This window comes from Vicugna pacos, chromosome 15 (assembly GCF_048564905.1).
Source record: "Vicugna pacos chromosome 15, VicPac4, whole genome shotgun sequence".
NCBI classification, from domain to species: domain Eukaryota; kingdom Metazoa; phylum Chordata; class Mammalia; order Artiodactyla; family Camelidae; genus Vicugna; species Vicugna pacos.
In genome coordinates, this window is record NC_133001.1 from 49,868,757 (window position 1) to 49,884,981 (window position 16,225).

Sequence of the window (16,225 nt, forward strand, 5' to 3'; positions counted from 1 at the left end):
TGCTTAGATTTGTTTCCTCATCTACATAGTGCCTGCACTTTGCCTAATGCAGATTTTTCAGAAGAATTGGTTTGAAACTTCAAGTTCTGAAAGTTTAAACAGTTACTGATATTTCATGACTTGAACTAAATGCCTGTGGACTTGAAGATACATCAAAATATTCTGTAATAGGAACACAGTTTGTTCTTTAAGAGTGGATATAAATTTGCTATTTCTTTGAGTCAGCAAATGAAATTTTCTTAATTATATATAATATTGATACCTAGCCTGTTGCATTTTGGCTAGGGCAGCGGATAAAGTCCATAGAAACTAAAGCGGCCTGAGAATATCATTAAGCTTAAGGGGGCTTTTGTTGCCTAATTTCTTCTCCGTTTAAGGATGGAGAGATTAATTAAGTAACATGGTTACGTTTCTGCCATGTGCTAGGAACTGTTTTAAGCACTGGGAATCCTACTGTAATACAAAATCTGCCTTTGTGGAGCTTAAAGTCTGGTTAAGAGTAGCATCATACCATGTATTATTTCAGATTATGGTCATTGTTACAGAAAATAAGAAAGCAGGGTAAGGAGTTGAGAGCAGAGGGGAGAGTATATTGGATGTGGTGTTAAGGAAAGACTTTGCAGAAGGTCACGTTTAAGCAGAGGCCTGAAGCAAGTGAGAGAAGAGCTAAGGAGAGATACCTAGGGTTGATGGTTCCGGGTAGAGCGCAGAGACCTAAGGGTGAGAATGAACTTCACGTCCAAGACTCTTACGGCCAGTGTTGATGAGCGTGGTGAGCACAAGGTGAGGTTCAGAGGCAGACAGAAAAGTGAGATTGTTCGAGGTGTCAGGCAGGTGTTCACACCTGGTCTGGGAAGTATTTTCACAGCACCCCTGTGGCAGCTGTGCGAACAGGTTAGGATTAGAGTGGGACAGACATGGAAAGGATAGGCGGTCTGGAGGCTTCTGTGGCGATCCGGGTAAGAGCATGGTGACTTGGACTAGAGAGGTGGAGAGAGAAGCGTTAAGATTTGAAATCCAGAGGCGGTGGGACTTGCTGATAAGAATACAGTTGACCCGTGAACAACATGGGGGTCAGGAGCAACAACCCTCCGAGCAGAAATCCACATGGGATTTATCGTTGGCCCTCCATCCGTATCCGCTCTTCCTCAGGGTCTGCCCTTGTGCGCACGTGGATCCGGTAGCACTGTAGTCTCTACTACTGAAAAAAACCCGCCTGACCTGTGCCGTTCAGGTCCGTGTTCGAGGGTCAGCTGTTCTGTGGAGTTGTGAGAGGGGTCGAGGATGACTGGCCTGGGCCTGCAGCCTCAAACACGGGGGTGAGTGATGGTGTCCATCGCAGAGCAAGGGGAGGCGCGGGGGTGCGGCAGAGCAGTGCGCGGCTCGGGGAGCAGCAGAGCAGCTGGTGCCAGCAGGTGCCACCTGAGATAGCTAGTTGGTTAATCAGGTATTTGATGGGTTACTTTGTGTTGGTAAATGTAAGAACTTGAAAAACAGTAACATAAGGTATGAGTCTAGAGAGCTATATTTTGCCTACAAAATGCTGGGAAAAACCCAAATCATGTGCCCAAAGTGGGAAACTTAATTGCTTATACAAAAGGACCTAAGGGAACAGTGTCATTTTATTTAGAAGCTCTCATTGACTATCATTTTCTCAGTAAACCCCTACACATCCTGTGCCGTGAGGCTCTCTGCAGACGTCTGTTTAAGCGTGTGTTTTACTTCCTGACATGGTTTCCAGCGGCGTGGAGGAAATAAGCATCTGGCCTCTTGAAGAAAGTGGTTCATATTATTCATCTAGAGACTGATCCTGAGTGAAGGAATTGCAGGGAAATGAAGCCTGAAAACAAAACGATTCCCTTTTAAAGGCAGTTTAGAGTTATTTAAGAAATGAGAGGAAATACGAAAACTTAGGACTTCTAAATGCAGGAGGAGTTCAGACTAGAATAAAAGTAAGACATCTGGGGGCATTTTCCTTTCAGAACAGCAGCAGGTGTTAAAGAGCCAATTAACATGGTAATTAAAATAGCTGAGTGTAAGCTAGAACCAGCAGAACCCAGGCGCACGTGAATGATTAGAGGATGCCCGTCGCTGGTCCTTTCTGAAGGAAGCGCTGAGGCTGGGAGGGATACTGAGGATCCCCGTTGCTGAGGGATGAACCCTTTAAACCCTTTATAGGATTAATACACCCTTCAGATCATGGCTCATCTTCATCACTGGCCCGTGCAGTGCGTATTTATTTCCTTTTACCTTCCTTCTCCACTCCCTATGGCAGATGGTATTTTCTGAAGATGACCACAACAGATCTCTTCCATGTTCTTCCAAAACCTTGCCTTGCAGAGTCCGATTCCCTTCCTAAACAGATTTGTATCTCACTTACAACCAATAGAGTGCAATAGAAATGACCCAGTAACTTCTGAGGCTAAGTCAGAAAAAGCAATGAAAAGAAAAGTTCTCTAGAACATTCACACTGCATCACTGTCCTGTTTTGGAAGCAGCCAGATTTCCCTGAGGCCGCTACACAGTGAGGAAGCCTAAACTAAACTAGCCTGTGTGGGGAAACCATGTAGAGAAGCTTGGGGACCACATGAAGAGAGATGCCCAGCCACCCCCAGCTGCTCCCACCACCCCCGAAGTGCCCTCATCTCACTACAACCGCATGAGACCTCCCCAGCCAGGGGGACCTCCCACTGCCCAGTGGAGTCCCTCCTGAAATTGGCCCAAACAACCATGAGAGATAATACAGTAAACTGTCATTTCAAGCCATTGAGTTTTGGGATGATCTGCCACATAGCATTAGTAACAATCAGATTTTGGTATCTGAAAGGAGTACCCAATTAAAAAATAAATCTAAGCCACATGGCGCTGGCTGGAAGGAACTTGAGGGCTAGGTTCACAAACACGTGCATCCAAAGGGCCTTGAAGATGCTAGTGGAAGCCTACAGGGCCTTGCAGAGAGCGTGAGCAGACACTTACAGGGTCTCAAGGATGCTTGATATGGTGACGACTAAAAGAAAGTAAGGAAAATGCTATTGCAAAGAAGAAAGAGCACAGAGGACCCTTGTTATGTAGTGGTGGAAAGTTGGCCCTGCTGATGCCGTGGTAACCTGGAAAGCAGGAAATGCACCTAATAAACTGGTGATCTAGCTGAAGAGATGTCTGGGTAGAACGTGACAAGTGCCCCATGGCTTCTTGCTGCCTGTGACAAAATGTGAGGGGAGAGAGGAACTGGTTACGTATAAAGGAGCCAGGGCTGTTTGTTTATTCCCACGCTGTTTCAGATGACAACTGGTTTTTAAAGTAGGGAGTGGCTTCAGTGCAAATTTAAATCCAGGGTAGAACCACAAGGATCCTTAGTTAGGACCTCAGAGAGCTCTGAAGCAGTGCTTTTCGACCTTTTCAGGCCCTTTTCCAGGGGCCTGACTTTCTGGTCCTCTCCATTGAACAACAGGCTTCCAAGACTTCGGAGTGTGTTCCTTAGCAGTCACACAAGGAGCCCTGTCTAATTGAGTGGATTTTATAAATTGATACATTAAAAACCCATAAGATTTTTTCAAGACTTGTATCAACTTAGACTGAAAGAGATTGTACAAAATGAAAAGGCTTTGTACTTCTAGACTTTCATGGGCCGCAGTAGGCAGAGAAAACTACTCGAGTACAAACACAGACTACATTTTTTATGGAAAAGGAAGGCCAGCTCAGAGGGTAGAAGCAAGAACACAAAAGGCAGAGCCACAAGCCATGGAGAACAGCCCGCACAGGGCAGGCCTGGGCCCTGACTAACCCAGAAACGCAAGACGTCCCGGGTGGTTTCAGACTTGCTGTGGGCCAGACGGCCGTGCGCTTTCCATGGCACCGTTTTTGAAAGCGTCCCTACTGCAGTCGTGCTTTGCCTGTTCCAACACTCCGCGTTGCGTACGGGCCGGGGAGAGGGCCAGTAATTAGCCACTGGATTCACGGGCCTTTGGATCAAAAAGAATGGTCCTCGATGGGCTAACGAACCACATCTGAGGAGCCTTTCGATGATAAGGGTTGGGGCCTCGAGCCTGACCCCAAAGTCACAGTGTTATGAGAACTTTGTGGTTGCCTGGGGGGGGGTGGACACGTTCTGTATGTGGAAGAGATGAGAATTGTGGCTACAAGGTGAACTGTGACTGACTGTTTTCCAAAGATGGTGGCAACCACATCTCCCCTGTCACATGTTGCCCTTCCTATCAAGACAGAGTCTAATTCCCTTCTTGACTGTGGATAGGTTTGTGCAAGTGCTACTTCATGACCTGGGGCTAGGTCAGAAAGCACTATGAAACTTCCAGCCTCTTTGCAGGAGTACTTGTGCTGGAGGCCTGAACCCCCACGTGAGCAGCATGCCTGCTCCGAAGCCGCCGTGCTGGGAGGAGCGCAAACCAGCCCAAGTGAAGAAGCCCTGAGGCTGGAAGGAGAGCGATGCCCTGTCAGCTCCCAGCTGCTCCCGGGACCTGTTCAGCTCAGCGACCACACGACTGCAGCTGTCTGAGAGACCCCAGGCCAGAATCATCCAGGTGAACCCTCCTCAAGTCCCTGACCCACAGAAGCCAGGGGAAAGCCACTGCATTTAGGGATGGGACGTCGTGGTGCAGTAGTAACTCAAGCAGTGCCACTGCCACTCACCCCCGGGCCGCAATTCTCTTGTAATATTTCCTTTTATGTGCTTTTGGTGTTCTCCTGTGAGAGAATGTATTGTTCATTTATATATGTTATAGATTGTGCAGTAAATTTTCTTTTTCCCCCCTTTCAGCATTTTAAAAACACATGCATGTTGCTGCGTGTACACTGGTCTGTTGCTCCCAGTGGACGCGCGTTCTGCCTTAGGATGCGTCCACCACCTCTTACCTACCTGGTCCTCTAGTAATGGACCACTAGGTGGCCTCCAGTTGCCACACCAGAAACAGAGTTGTCATGGACATCCTGGGACAGGTCCCCTTCAGCCCTCTGAGAGCTTCCTGGGTAACACACCCCGGAGTCAGAGGGCAGCTGTGCACTATTCTCACCAGCACTGCTGGACTGCTCTCGGGGCCTGCCCCGGGCTACACCAGCAAGCAGTGAGGACCAAAACAAGCAAACAACAAGATGTTCACTTGTGTCCCACTTCTCCGTTGTATGTACTTATTTACCAGTGAGTCTGCTGGAGGGTTTGTTTCTCAGAAGGGCCCCAAATACGCACGTGGCTCACTCCCTTCCCTCAGGTCTTACATCAGTGTCTCCCAACCAGCCCGGAGCAAGTAGCCCCTGCTGCGCCCCATCCCTCTCCACCCCTCTTCACTTGCTGTGCTTTGCTTCATGGTTCTCACATTTGTGTGTGTGTGTGTTCAGCTATTGTCCGTCTCCCCACTGGGAATGGTGCTGGGTGCACAGTAGGTAGGTGATCAGTGAGGATCATGCACTGCCCATGGCTGGACTTAACTGAGTGCCTTTTTAAGGAGGCTCCCCAGCTCCTCCCCTCACCCCACCCTCACTTCGTCAGAGGAGAGAGTTATCAGAGGCACTGAACGTCCCGTCTCTCCCTGCCTCCACCTCGGACTCACCAAGCACAGGGATTAAGGGCACTTGAGACCGTTCTCTCTGTGGGCAAAGTCTGCTAGGGAGGGTTTCAGGTACCGTCTGTGTCCTGAGTGCTCGTGGGGAGCTTTGCTTGCTCCCGGTTTCCTGTTGAATGGGTGAATGGAGTCATCAGCCCTGGTCTCTGGTCCCATGTAATGATCCTAAGACAGAAAAAGGAAGAGCATTTAGGAAAAAAAAAAAAAAAAAAGGTGCTCCATGAAAAGCGAGTAACTTAGCAATGAACTGTCTGATACTGTAGCTGCCTTCTACATATGGCAAATTAAATTTAAATTAACTAAAATAAAATGAAAAATGCAGTTGTCAGTCGCACCAGCTAAGCCTGAGGCGCTCAACAGCCTCACGTAGCCAGTGCAGGCACAGACGTTTCCAACATCACGGAAAGCTGTGCTGGACAGAGCTGCAGAAAGCAGCCGGCTCCTCCGGACTCGTTCTGAAAATGCAGACCCCCCTCCAGGGTTCTTGATGGAACCTCTCTGCCTTCCTTCGTCAAGCTTGAAAGGCTCAGAATTCTGTTCCATTGTTAAAACAACTTTTGATCAGGAGAAACGGGGGTCTGCTTTCCTCCCGGCTCCTTTTGAGAATGCATCTCAGCCTGTGTCCTCCACGTGGTCGTGCAGGACGAAACGTGTGCTTAGCACCACGGTCACACTGAGATAACATTTATTGCCATACGGTGAGTGTGTTTTGAGAACGAGCACGTTTTATGTTTCGTTTAACTTCTACATGCTGCATTAATTGTCTGTCTTCTGAAGGCCAGGAGGAAGCATCGGGAAGTCGTTTTTGCCCTTTGGTTGTCATCAGTTCTTCGAAGTCCCACGCTGCGTGTTTAAAGGCAGATTTAGTAAGTTGTTGCTCCTGACCCTTGATGATTCTGAACACCTATTTCAAATTTAAAATTAGGAAATAACTGAGGGAAAAAGTCAAATGTTATCAATTTATTTGGGACATCGATTGCCACCTCTTTGGAAGTCTTTGAAAATTCAAGCAGAAATCAATACACATCCATCTTTTTTTTTTTACTTTCAATAAATAATATCTTTGTGTATATGTATATATAGATAGATATACTTAATTAATGAGTCATTTAGCAGGGGTTTTAAGTTTTATGCTGCATTAATTCCAACATAGCTCTTTCCAGATCGGTAGGATGCAAATGAGGTAAGAATTAAGGCAAACCTAAAAGGCATGCAAATGTCGTACATTTATATTCACTGATAACACAAGCTCTTGTGTGTGTGGACCGCACAGAGAGGCCAAGGGCCCCTCCGCGTGTCTGTCCAGTACTATTTTACAGGAGAATGGTGACACAGCTTATAATTAGGTTACATTACCGTGGGGGTCTCAGTACTACTAACATTATGTAATCAAGGAGACGCGAGCATTAGCAGAACATGAACAAGAAATCATATAACTCTTTGCAGCACATTTCTGCCCAGGCTTTGGAGGAGGAGAACTCTTTTTTCTTTTCTTTTTTTTTTAATGAAATGATATTACACATATCACATTGTGGCAGGTTGTTTGTTTTGTAATATATGCTTTTAAAATTCATTAGCAAATGACATTCTCATGCACACAAGTGTTTCAAACACAAGAAGCAAGTCCATTTATAGGTAGTCCAAGCAATATTTGTGTGTGTGTGTGTGTGTGTGTGTGTGTTTGTGTGTGTGTGTGTAATAGCTGCAGACTGAATGGAACATTGGGATTTCTGTGCAGTCCGTCGTGATGACCTCCGCTCATTTCTGAATGTCGCACTGCAGAAGTAATACGATGGAAGGGTCGCTCTTCGCAGCTTCTTTGAATTCATCCAGTGTAATCTGGTCATCTTTGTTCTTATCCATCTTGCTGAAAATCTTGTCTACTCGCTGCTCGGGCGTGAGGCCATCCTCATTCATTTTCATCATGATCACCGTGCCCACCATTTTGTAGATTGCCTTAGGAAAACAAGAAACAGGCCATAAAGTCCTCCCACAATAGGTCACAGAATTTAAATTTCCTTCAAAGGACTCCTTAAATGGTTTTAAATAAGAGAGTGATGTCACCAAATCCATGTGAATCTCATGACCAATGGGATAGAGAAGAATTTTGTGTGACTCCCAGGTTCCTGGCTGGGGAAAGTGAGTAGAAAGAATAGTGGTGAGATTGAGAAAAATGAAATAGGAGCAGGTGCAGGGAGGAAAATGATGAGTTCAGCTCAAACCTTCTGAGTTTGAGGTGCAGACGATGGTCAGTAAGCATAACTCCTTAGAGATTTAGGGAGGATGAACTGTGGGCCCCACTCAAGGAATCTACAATCTGTTAAGAAAGCAAACAAGGTGGACCAGTAAAGTTTAGCCCTGAAAGAGGGCAGCGTAGGGAGGGCTGTGAATCAAGGACTCTGTTCATAAGCTAAAGAACAGAGTTGGAAGATTCCATTGTCCAGTTCAATTAAGTGTGCACAATTAGTTCTCAATATGGGAATGAAAGGTAGAAACAAGTCTCTTTCTTAGGAAAATGCCTTAAAAAATTAAATGCCCATCTAAGCAAAGACTTACAGGTGAACATTATTACATACCTTACATAGCAGCATTATTAATAATAGCCAAAAAGTGGTAATAGCACAATTGCCTAGCAACTGGTAAACAGATAAAATATGACATTTCTGTACAACTGAATATGATTTTAGCAGCAAAAAGGAATGATAAGTGCTACAACACAGCTAAACCCTACCCCCAAAAGCCAGATATAAAAGGCTGTACATACACAGTGTATGATTCCATTTACATGAAATGTCCAGAAAGACAAATCCATAGAGGCAAAGTAGAAGGGAAGGTACCTGTGTCTGGGGGTACAAATGGGCATGAGGGATCTTACTGGGAGAATTAAACTGTTCCAGAATAAGATTATGATGATGGTTGCAAACTTTGGCAAGTTTATAAAAATCTTTGAATTGCATAGCTAAAATACGTGAATTTATGGTCTGTTAATTATAACTCAATAAAGTTTTGAAGAATGCCAATTAGAGAGGATACACCACTAACAAGTGTTTCCTTTAACAAGTAAAATGTCTACTGAGATAAAATATTTTTTGTTTGCTCACTTTTGTAAATAGATTGTGTTGATTCAGAGTGAAAAAGAAAATCTTTGACATCTGACTTTAAAAGAAGCAAACTGTTGACATTTCATTTGATGGACAGTTGGTAGAAGGGGTCTGGATTAGCCTAGAATCCTGAGCAGTGTATGAGGGAAAAGAAGAGATGCCTGGACTTTAAAAACAAGACAGACGGGTCAGCCGCAAGTAAGCTGCCACTTTCACTCCATCCTTTGAAGGGTGAAATGAAAAGGGCTTAAAGGAGGCGATAGGTAGGAAGGCCGCCAGCAAGACAAATGCACTGTTGATGGTCATGGCAAAAAGAAAAGCAAACACAGAGAGTCCACCCTGGACCTCATCTAATAGCTCTGAACACGGCTGGGAATCCTTAACCGCATCTGAAACGCAGCCCTGCAATCTGCACCATAAACATGACAACCAAGAAAGGACGTTCCAGATGCAGACTCTTCCATCGAACATCAGCGCAGGTCAGGAGCACGTCAGACTCAGGACTAAATATGAACCTGCTCCCTGACGGATCTTAAAGAAACCCTGTCGGCCCCTGGCGTGCATCACAATGTTTATCACTGTCTTCTCTGAAGATGGGATATGTCTCGCGTGTGCTTTCCTAGGAAGAAATGACTATCTCAGGTATTCTCGTTATTCAACCAAAAACTAAGGACCCATTAGGCCTGTGTACAACACTGCGGGACAGATGCCCTGTGCTTCCCTGGGGCGCGTGGCCCCTGGTGTCCCCTCCAGCCACTGGCCCTCCCTCATCAAGGCACCTGCCTTGCTCTGCTGTCACTGCCTGTTCTCTCGTGTGGACACAGGCCCTCGGGTCAGCCAGCTCCTCCAGGGTGGGCACATGTGTCTTTTCGCATCTGTCTCCACCGCTTTGCCGGGAGGCTGGCACCAACAGAGAGGCTGACTGCAGGCTACAGGAGCCCAGAGGGTGGAGGGTGGTGGAGAACCCTGCGGTGAAGCAGGCCAAGACGGCTTCTTGGACGCGGTGAGATAACCTAGACCTCGAAGGGGAAAAAAGGACTCGGATGGGCCTAGAGCCCTGAAAGACATCCAGGTGAAAAGCATGGTGGGAGCAAAAGTGGCCAGAAGTGCATGTGCAAGGGTGAGGGGCCTGGGATGGACGGTGAGGCTGGAGCAGAGGAGACACACAAGCAAACGGGTGTCGGCTGGACCAGCTGTCAGAGAGCTGTGTGCCTGTGCACGGAGGAACTGCTCTGCAGACTTTGGATCACGTGAACGAGCAGCTCCTGAAGCACAGGGATGCTGTGAAGACTGCATCAGTCATTGACCTGCTGGTCCTGAAAAGGTGGCTCAGCAAAGCGGAACCTGGAGGCAGGAAAGTGTGCCAGGGCCCAGGTGCCAAGGGCCAGGAGCTGGTGAAATCACTGGAGGTGGACATGGGGAGCCACACGCAGAGGGAGCAGGATGGGGGACGCGGCTGGAGAGAAGGAAAGAAGCTGGGAGCTGAGGTGGATGATAGTTCCAAGGGAGGCAGAGCCTGAGAGATAACTGCCATTTACTGAGCGTTTCCTACGTGACAGGAAGTGTGCCGGGTGCTCTGCAGACCATCTCACTTAACCCTGACCACGGGCTTGGAGGATAGGTTTTATTTGCTTTATTTTTTCACAAAGACATTGAGGCTTTGGTGCACAAACCCCCACAGCCAGGAAGCAGCACACCGTGTCTGACTCTTAAAGCTCCCCTTGCTGCTGTTGCGTCTCCCAGTTTACTTAGGAAGGCAAGTGGGTACCAGATGGAGAGAAGGAACTAAAGATACTGAGAGATGATGGGCAGGCAGGGCTCCAGAGGCGCAGCACGGAGCCGGGAGCTGCCCCAGGGGAGGAGAGTGAGCGTAGCTTGAGGGGCACCTGGGGGACTGGGCCACTTGGGTTTTGGCTCCTGTTTCTTGCCATCAGCCCCTAGTTGTCATCTGGGGATCCACCCTCCCTGCGTCTCAGCCTTGTGGTCTGGATGGGGCCTCACCCCAGCTCAGGATGGAATGCTTGGCTCTTGCGTGTGGCAAGTGGTGCATTTCCCTCTGGGGTCACACTGGTTGGTGCAGAGGTGGGCACACAGGCTGAGACAGTCAGCCAGTGAAAAGGCATCGATTCACTCATCAGCAGTTGAGTGCGTGCCAGTTTCCAGGTCTCTTCTAGGTGCTAGGGAAATGGCAGTGAGCGAACAGAGTCCTCTCCCCACAGAGCTTGTGTTATATAAGGTTATCTGGGGCCGTGATAAATGCTGTGACAAAAAAAACACATGTTGGTTAGGGGTTAGACTGCACCGGTGGGTACTGTGTTGGGAGGGCAGTGCAGGAAGGCTGGCCTGCTGGGAGGTGAGATGAGAACACAGCCCAGAGTGAAGTGAGGGAGGCCGGGAAGGGGTTCTGGGCAGAGAGAGAGGACGTCGAGGCCCTGAAGCAAAGCTGCGTGTTCCAGGAAAACCAAGAAGGCCCAGGTGTCTTGAGCACAGTGTGCAGGGAGGATGTGGAAGATTAAGGTCAGAGCAGTGGGCAGAGGAAGCCTGGGACGTTTGCACAGGCACCTGAAAAGATGACTGTTCACGTGGAGTGATGGGGACCTGGGAGCCACGGGCAGCATCTTGTGCCCACGGGGGCAGCTGGTTTGAGGAAGAAGGCAGCATCCACAGAGCAGAGCTAAGGCAATTGCCAGAGAAACTGAGTCCTGATACCACCCTCTGCACCCAGGAGGCTCTCGCCTATGGAAGATCTCCCAGCGCGAGCATGGCTGGTTGAAACGCTGATTGACAGTCAGGGCCGAGCAGCTCGGACCTGTGACGTTTCCCAGAGCCCAGCTGGAGCCAGGGAACAGGGACGGAGACTTCAAGGCCTGGCAGGACTCCTGGCAGGGCAGAAAGAGCTGCCACAGGCTTATCCCCAGGGAGCTCTTTCCCGGGGCTCTGCCTCCAGTGCCCGCAGCCCAGGTCCTGAGCACACGGAGCGCCCGCTGCCTGGGGTGGGGGTTGGGTGGGACTGGGGCCCCCTCACCTCAATGATCTCCAGCATCTCCACCCGGGTGATCTTGCCATCCCCGTCCAGGTCGTACATGTTGAAGGCCCAGTTCAGCTTCTGCTCAAAGCTGCCCCTGGAGGTGATGGACAGGGCGCAGATGAACTCTCGGAAGTCGATGGTGCCATCCCCGTTCTTGTCAAAGGTCCGGAAGGCGTGCTGGGCAAACTTGGAGGCGTCCCCATACGGGAAGAACTACAAAGCAGAACACAGAGGTTCAGGTGTCGGGAGAGGGGGAATCACAGGACTTCCTGCTCCCGGGCTGCCCGGGGTGGAGGAGGGCAGGCTTGCGGGCCTGGACGAAGGTCTGGCCCAACGTTCAAGGTCAAGGGCTGGCGCAGGGAGTCCGTCTCCCCGTGTGTCCTCACTCACAGGCCCCTCGCTGTCTCCCGTGTGTGAGGCTGGTGACACTGGGCTTTTGGGTCTGTGGGGCCTGGAATGGGGGAGCAGCTAGGATTCCTCATCTGCGGCTCCAGTCGCTCTCCCTCAAGGACGAGGATGAAGGAGCCCTGACTCCTCTCCTGCTCAGGGTGGTGGGTGCTGCGTGAACTTCCACTCCTCCGGGTGGGACAGTCTAGGTTCACCGCCCACCCGCGGGGCCCGAGCGAGTTCGCCCCGACCTCCTGCCAGCGGCTCCCCAGCCCCAGCCCACAGCCCTCTCCTGGGGTGAGGTTCCAGAGTCCAGACTTCTTTTTACAGGAACTCTCCTTCTGCAGACCATTTAAAACCCACTAAAAATAGAACATGACCGCTTATTTTTGAGAGCCATGAAGAGATGTCTTCTCATTGCCGCCGGGGTGCTGTGGGAGACAGAGACTGGACCCGCGAGGAGGAGGTAGGGAGGCTCAGACCCGCCCGGAGGTAAGAGTGCGGAGAAGGAGGCAGGGCCTGGCCCTGGACACGCATCCAGGACAGCCACCCACAGCGGGGCGTTCTGACTCCTGACTCTCTAGAGGACAGTCTCCAAGTGGAGCACGGTTAACAATCAGGTAATCCTCACCCCCGCCCCTGCCTCAAACAAAACAAACCATGCGCCGTTTTAAAGCAGGGACGGTACGTATGTGTTTCTGGATGAAGAGATCCAGCAAATACAAAATGCAAAGCAGATTCCAGAGGAGGCACTGGTGTTCCTGTTCCTGTGGACATTCTGCCTCTTGCTAAGCAGGCGGGTGGGCCCCACCCAGACCGCCGGCGCCCTGCCTCCTCCCCGCTGCGTCCTCTTTCTCCCTGTACGTCCTGCCTTTCTAAATAGCTTGATCCTCATGTGCCCTGAACTGCTTTTTTTTTTTTTTTAACTCACAACACTTAACGGCATCAAATGTGGGGCGGGGGTTGGTCTTGGTTTGTCTTTTTCTGCCACAACAACCAGTTCTCCAACTTGCTGGACACCAACTGGGTGTCCCACAATTCAGTCCCATTCTGATGCTAACTGTGCCAGAGGGTGAGGGCTCAGTCCCACGAGACCGCCCCACCTTGGATGCCATTCACAAGTCCCAGGTGGCCACCCTGGACCTCTGAGAGACCTGCTGTAAAGTTGGAGGGTTCCCACAACCCCCTCCTCAGTGTCGAGAATTTGCTAGGATGACTGTCAAAACTTAGAAGGCACTTTTTAAAAAACTATTACCAGTGGTTATAAAGGATACACCTGCAACAGGGGAGAAGCACACGGCAAGGTATGGGGGGTGGGAGTGCACGGAGCTTCCACGCCCTCTCCAGGTGCACACCCTCCCAGCCCCTCGAGGTGTTCACCAGCCCGGAAGCTCCCCGAACCCCGTAGCTTAAGGGTTTTTATGGCAGCTTCATCATGTAGGCACAGTTGATTAAATCACTGGCCACTGGCGATTGGACTCAATCTCCAGACCCTCACCCCTCCCTGGGGGTTGGGGCTGAAAGTTCCAACTCTCTAATCTTCCTTGGTCTTTCTAGGATCAGCACCCCTGCTCCGCCCTCCACCTAAATCCTGAAGCTCTCTTGGGGTCCCCAGCCACCAGTTATCTCATTAACATACAAAAGATACTGTTATCACTCCAGAGATTCCAAGGGTCTTAGAAGCTTTTGTGTCAGGAATAGGGGATCCAGACCAAATATATATTTCTTCTTCTATCACAGTGTCATGTGCCCTGTGCATCAGTGGTCTTCATCTTTCTCTCGGCAGGTGCTGTTTGCTGATGCACCATCTGCCTGTGGTCAGGGGTCTTGCTGGACAAAGCTGGTACCTGTGACGGACCCTAAGAACAGAGCGGAGTGAGCTCCTTGATGGAGATGGATTCCCAAGCCTCAGGGCTGTCCCACCAGCCTTTCTAAGGGCAGTGACACGAGGTCTCCGCGTATTATTTTTCTCCATCCGTGTAGGTTTCTGGCAGTGCAAAGCTTTACCTACTTTATGCCTCACAGCATACTTTTAAGTTAAGGGCTATCTGATAGTCTTATCTAAAAATAGCTGGGCACCTCAGGTCAGTATATTAAAAATTCATTTAGATCTGGAATCAATTGTAAATTTGAAGCTATAAAAGTTACATGTGCCTTGCAGAATGTCTATTTACTGACTTTTATAGCCAACACGTTTACTTTGGAAGAACCAAGCGTGTGGTCAAGAGCCCCCAGGTATCTGGAGGGGCTGTTTCCTGTAGAAAATTCATCCTATTGTGCTCTAAGCACTTCACGTTTTCCTCTTCAGGGGAATGCTCCTTCTTTTGATGAAATCATTCAACTTTGGACAGATCATCACAGAAAAATGAAGCCATACTCCCTTCAATCTCTTTAGGAAGAAATTAGGGTCATGAACTCATCTTCGCTTCTCTTGGAGGAAAATAGTGCTTGAGATGTACAAGTATTTTGGCGTATTGTTGCTTGACGGGCGTTTATTTTTTAAAATTCAATGTATTTTGCTCCAATTCCTGCATGAAATAATTTTTGGCGGCATTAATAATCTAAACCTTTAAATATAATAAAAAAAACTGAAGTTGAAATTTTATATATGTATAATTATATATATTTCATTTACGTCTTTTAGTTCAGGCTGCTATAACAAACTATCACAGACTGGGTAGCTAACAAGCAATAGAAATGTATTTCTCATAGCTTTGGAGGCCAGAAGTCCAAGATCAGGATGCCAGCATGGTCAAGTACTGGCGAGGGCCCTTTTCTGGGTTGCAAACTACCGGATTCTCACTTTGTCCTCACGTGGTGGAAGGGGCAAGGGGACTCTGCGGGGTCTCTTTTTTTTATAAGGGCACTAATTCCATTCATGAGGGCCCCACCCTTCTGACCTAAGCACCTCCCTAAGGCCCTACCTCCTAATACCATCATTTTGGGTATTAGGTATCAACATATGACTTTTGGGGACACACAAGCATTCAGCCCATTGTGACTTGTTTGAAAGAAAATAAATTTAGTTATGAAAAATTTTAGAAACTGTATTAGATGATTTAATATTGCTAATTTTCAGTAAGTTTCCAGCCTCTCTTTTATGCCTATGTACACACACACACACACACACACATATAGTTTTTCTACTTTTGTTCAACATTTTAAAATCAAGTGTATCCTGTATTTCCATTAAAAAGAAAAAAAAAAACAAAAACTCATCTGGAAGCAGCTGCGATTGGTGGATTAATGCCTGCTGACAGGAATCCAGGCCCCCAGCCAGGAGCCCTTCTGACCCTGGAAGCTGTGTGGTGCGGCTCCTGGAAGCCTTTGCTGGGGTTTGGCACCAGTGGGGCAGCCTGCCCTCCTCAGGGCGCCTGAGAGAAGCTTCTCTTTGAAGAGCAGGGTGTGGGGGTGGAGCAGGGTCTGCTCCGGGTTCTGGCCAGCAGAGCCCTAGGCTCAGTTCTGGGGATGACGGTGACCCGGCCGGTCCCCTGGGCTCCGGGCTGGCTGGGGGTGATGGTGGCCGGGAGCCAGTCCTCCCAGGCGCTGCAGCCTGCATTCTCAGGCCCTGTCCTCGCCCCTGCGCAGGGCACAGCGCTTCTGCTCCAACACGCGGGGGCTCAGAGCCTCACAGCAGAAGGTTGGCAGGAGTGGGGGCAGAAGTAGCCTGCGGTCCCTGAACACTTCTGGCCCTTCTGATGATACCCCTACTCAGGGCCACACAGCGGTCTATCCTCGTCCTACCACAGGGACAGTCCTGTGCTCTGGTTATGCTCTGAGGAAAGGGGCTTTAGAGGCTGCTGACCTCGGGTGAGACCAGGACCCAGATGCCAAGTGAAGCGTGATGTCTGCAGGAAACCGTCCCCCTGGTGCTGAAAAGCAACTTACAGGTGAACTTAAGGGCCTGCTCTGTTTCTAGCTTGGGGTGGGATCCCCTATCTGTGGAAGCCAGATGGAATTACTCATGGATCCTTAAGTGCCCTGTGGTTTCCAGCCTCGGTCTTGGCCCACACAGCTCCCTCTGTCTGTCGGACCCTCACCTACTGCTCAGTTCTGCCTCTTCCCATCACCTGAAGCTGCCACCTCCCCCAGGCCCTTCCTCTGCAAACAGCCTGATGTCGACCCCTCTCTCCTTG

The 16,225-nt window shown here is 49.3% G+C and overlaps 2 protein-coding genes across 5 annotated transcripts in view; one reads left to right on the forward strand and one right to left on the reverse strand.

Annotated features, from left to right (window-relative positions):
* SMC6 (structural maintenance of chromosomes 6) overlaps positions 1-14,694 on the forward strand; it is an 82,407-nt gene extending 67,713 nt beyond the window's left edge. Inside the window, exons 28-30 of one of the 2 annotated variants that reach the window (XR_012059205.1) lie at positions 4,325-4,538; positions 6,351-6,439; positions 13,876-14,694. The gene's annotated coding sequence lies outside the window, so the exon portion shown is untranslated. The remainder of the gene's footprint in view (positions 1-4,324; positions 4,539-6,350; positions 6,440-13,875) is intronic. The other variant, XM_072938172.1, reaches the window with a different exon arrangement.
* Positions 1,303-16,225, reverse strand: part of VSNL1 (visinin like 1) — a 106,421-nt gene continuing 91,498 nt past the window's right edge. For 2 of the 3 annotated variants that reach the window (XM_006197126.4, XM_072938174.1), the window contains exons 3-4: positions 11,700-11,915; positions 6,514-7,529 (exon numbers count right to left, since the gene is read on the reverse strand). In XM_006197126.4, the coding sequence (XP_006197188.1) occupies positions 7,332-7,529; positions 11,700-11,915 (414 nt within the window). In that variant the 3' untranslated portion in view covers positions 6,514-7,331. Of the gene's footprint in view, positions 1,841-5,561; positions 5,739-6,513; positions 7,530-11,699; positions 11,916-16,225 lie in introns of those variants that run through there. The other variant, XM_072938175.1, reaches the window with a different exon arrangement.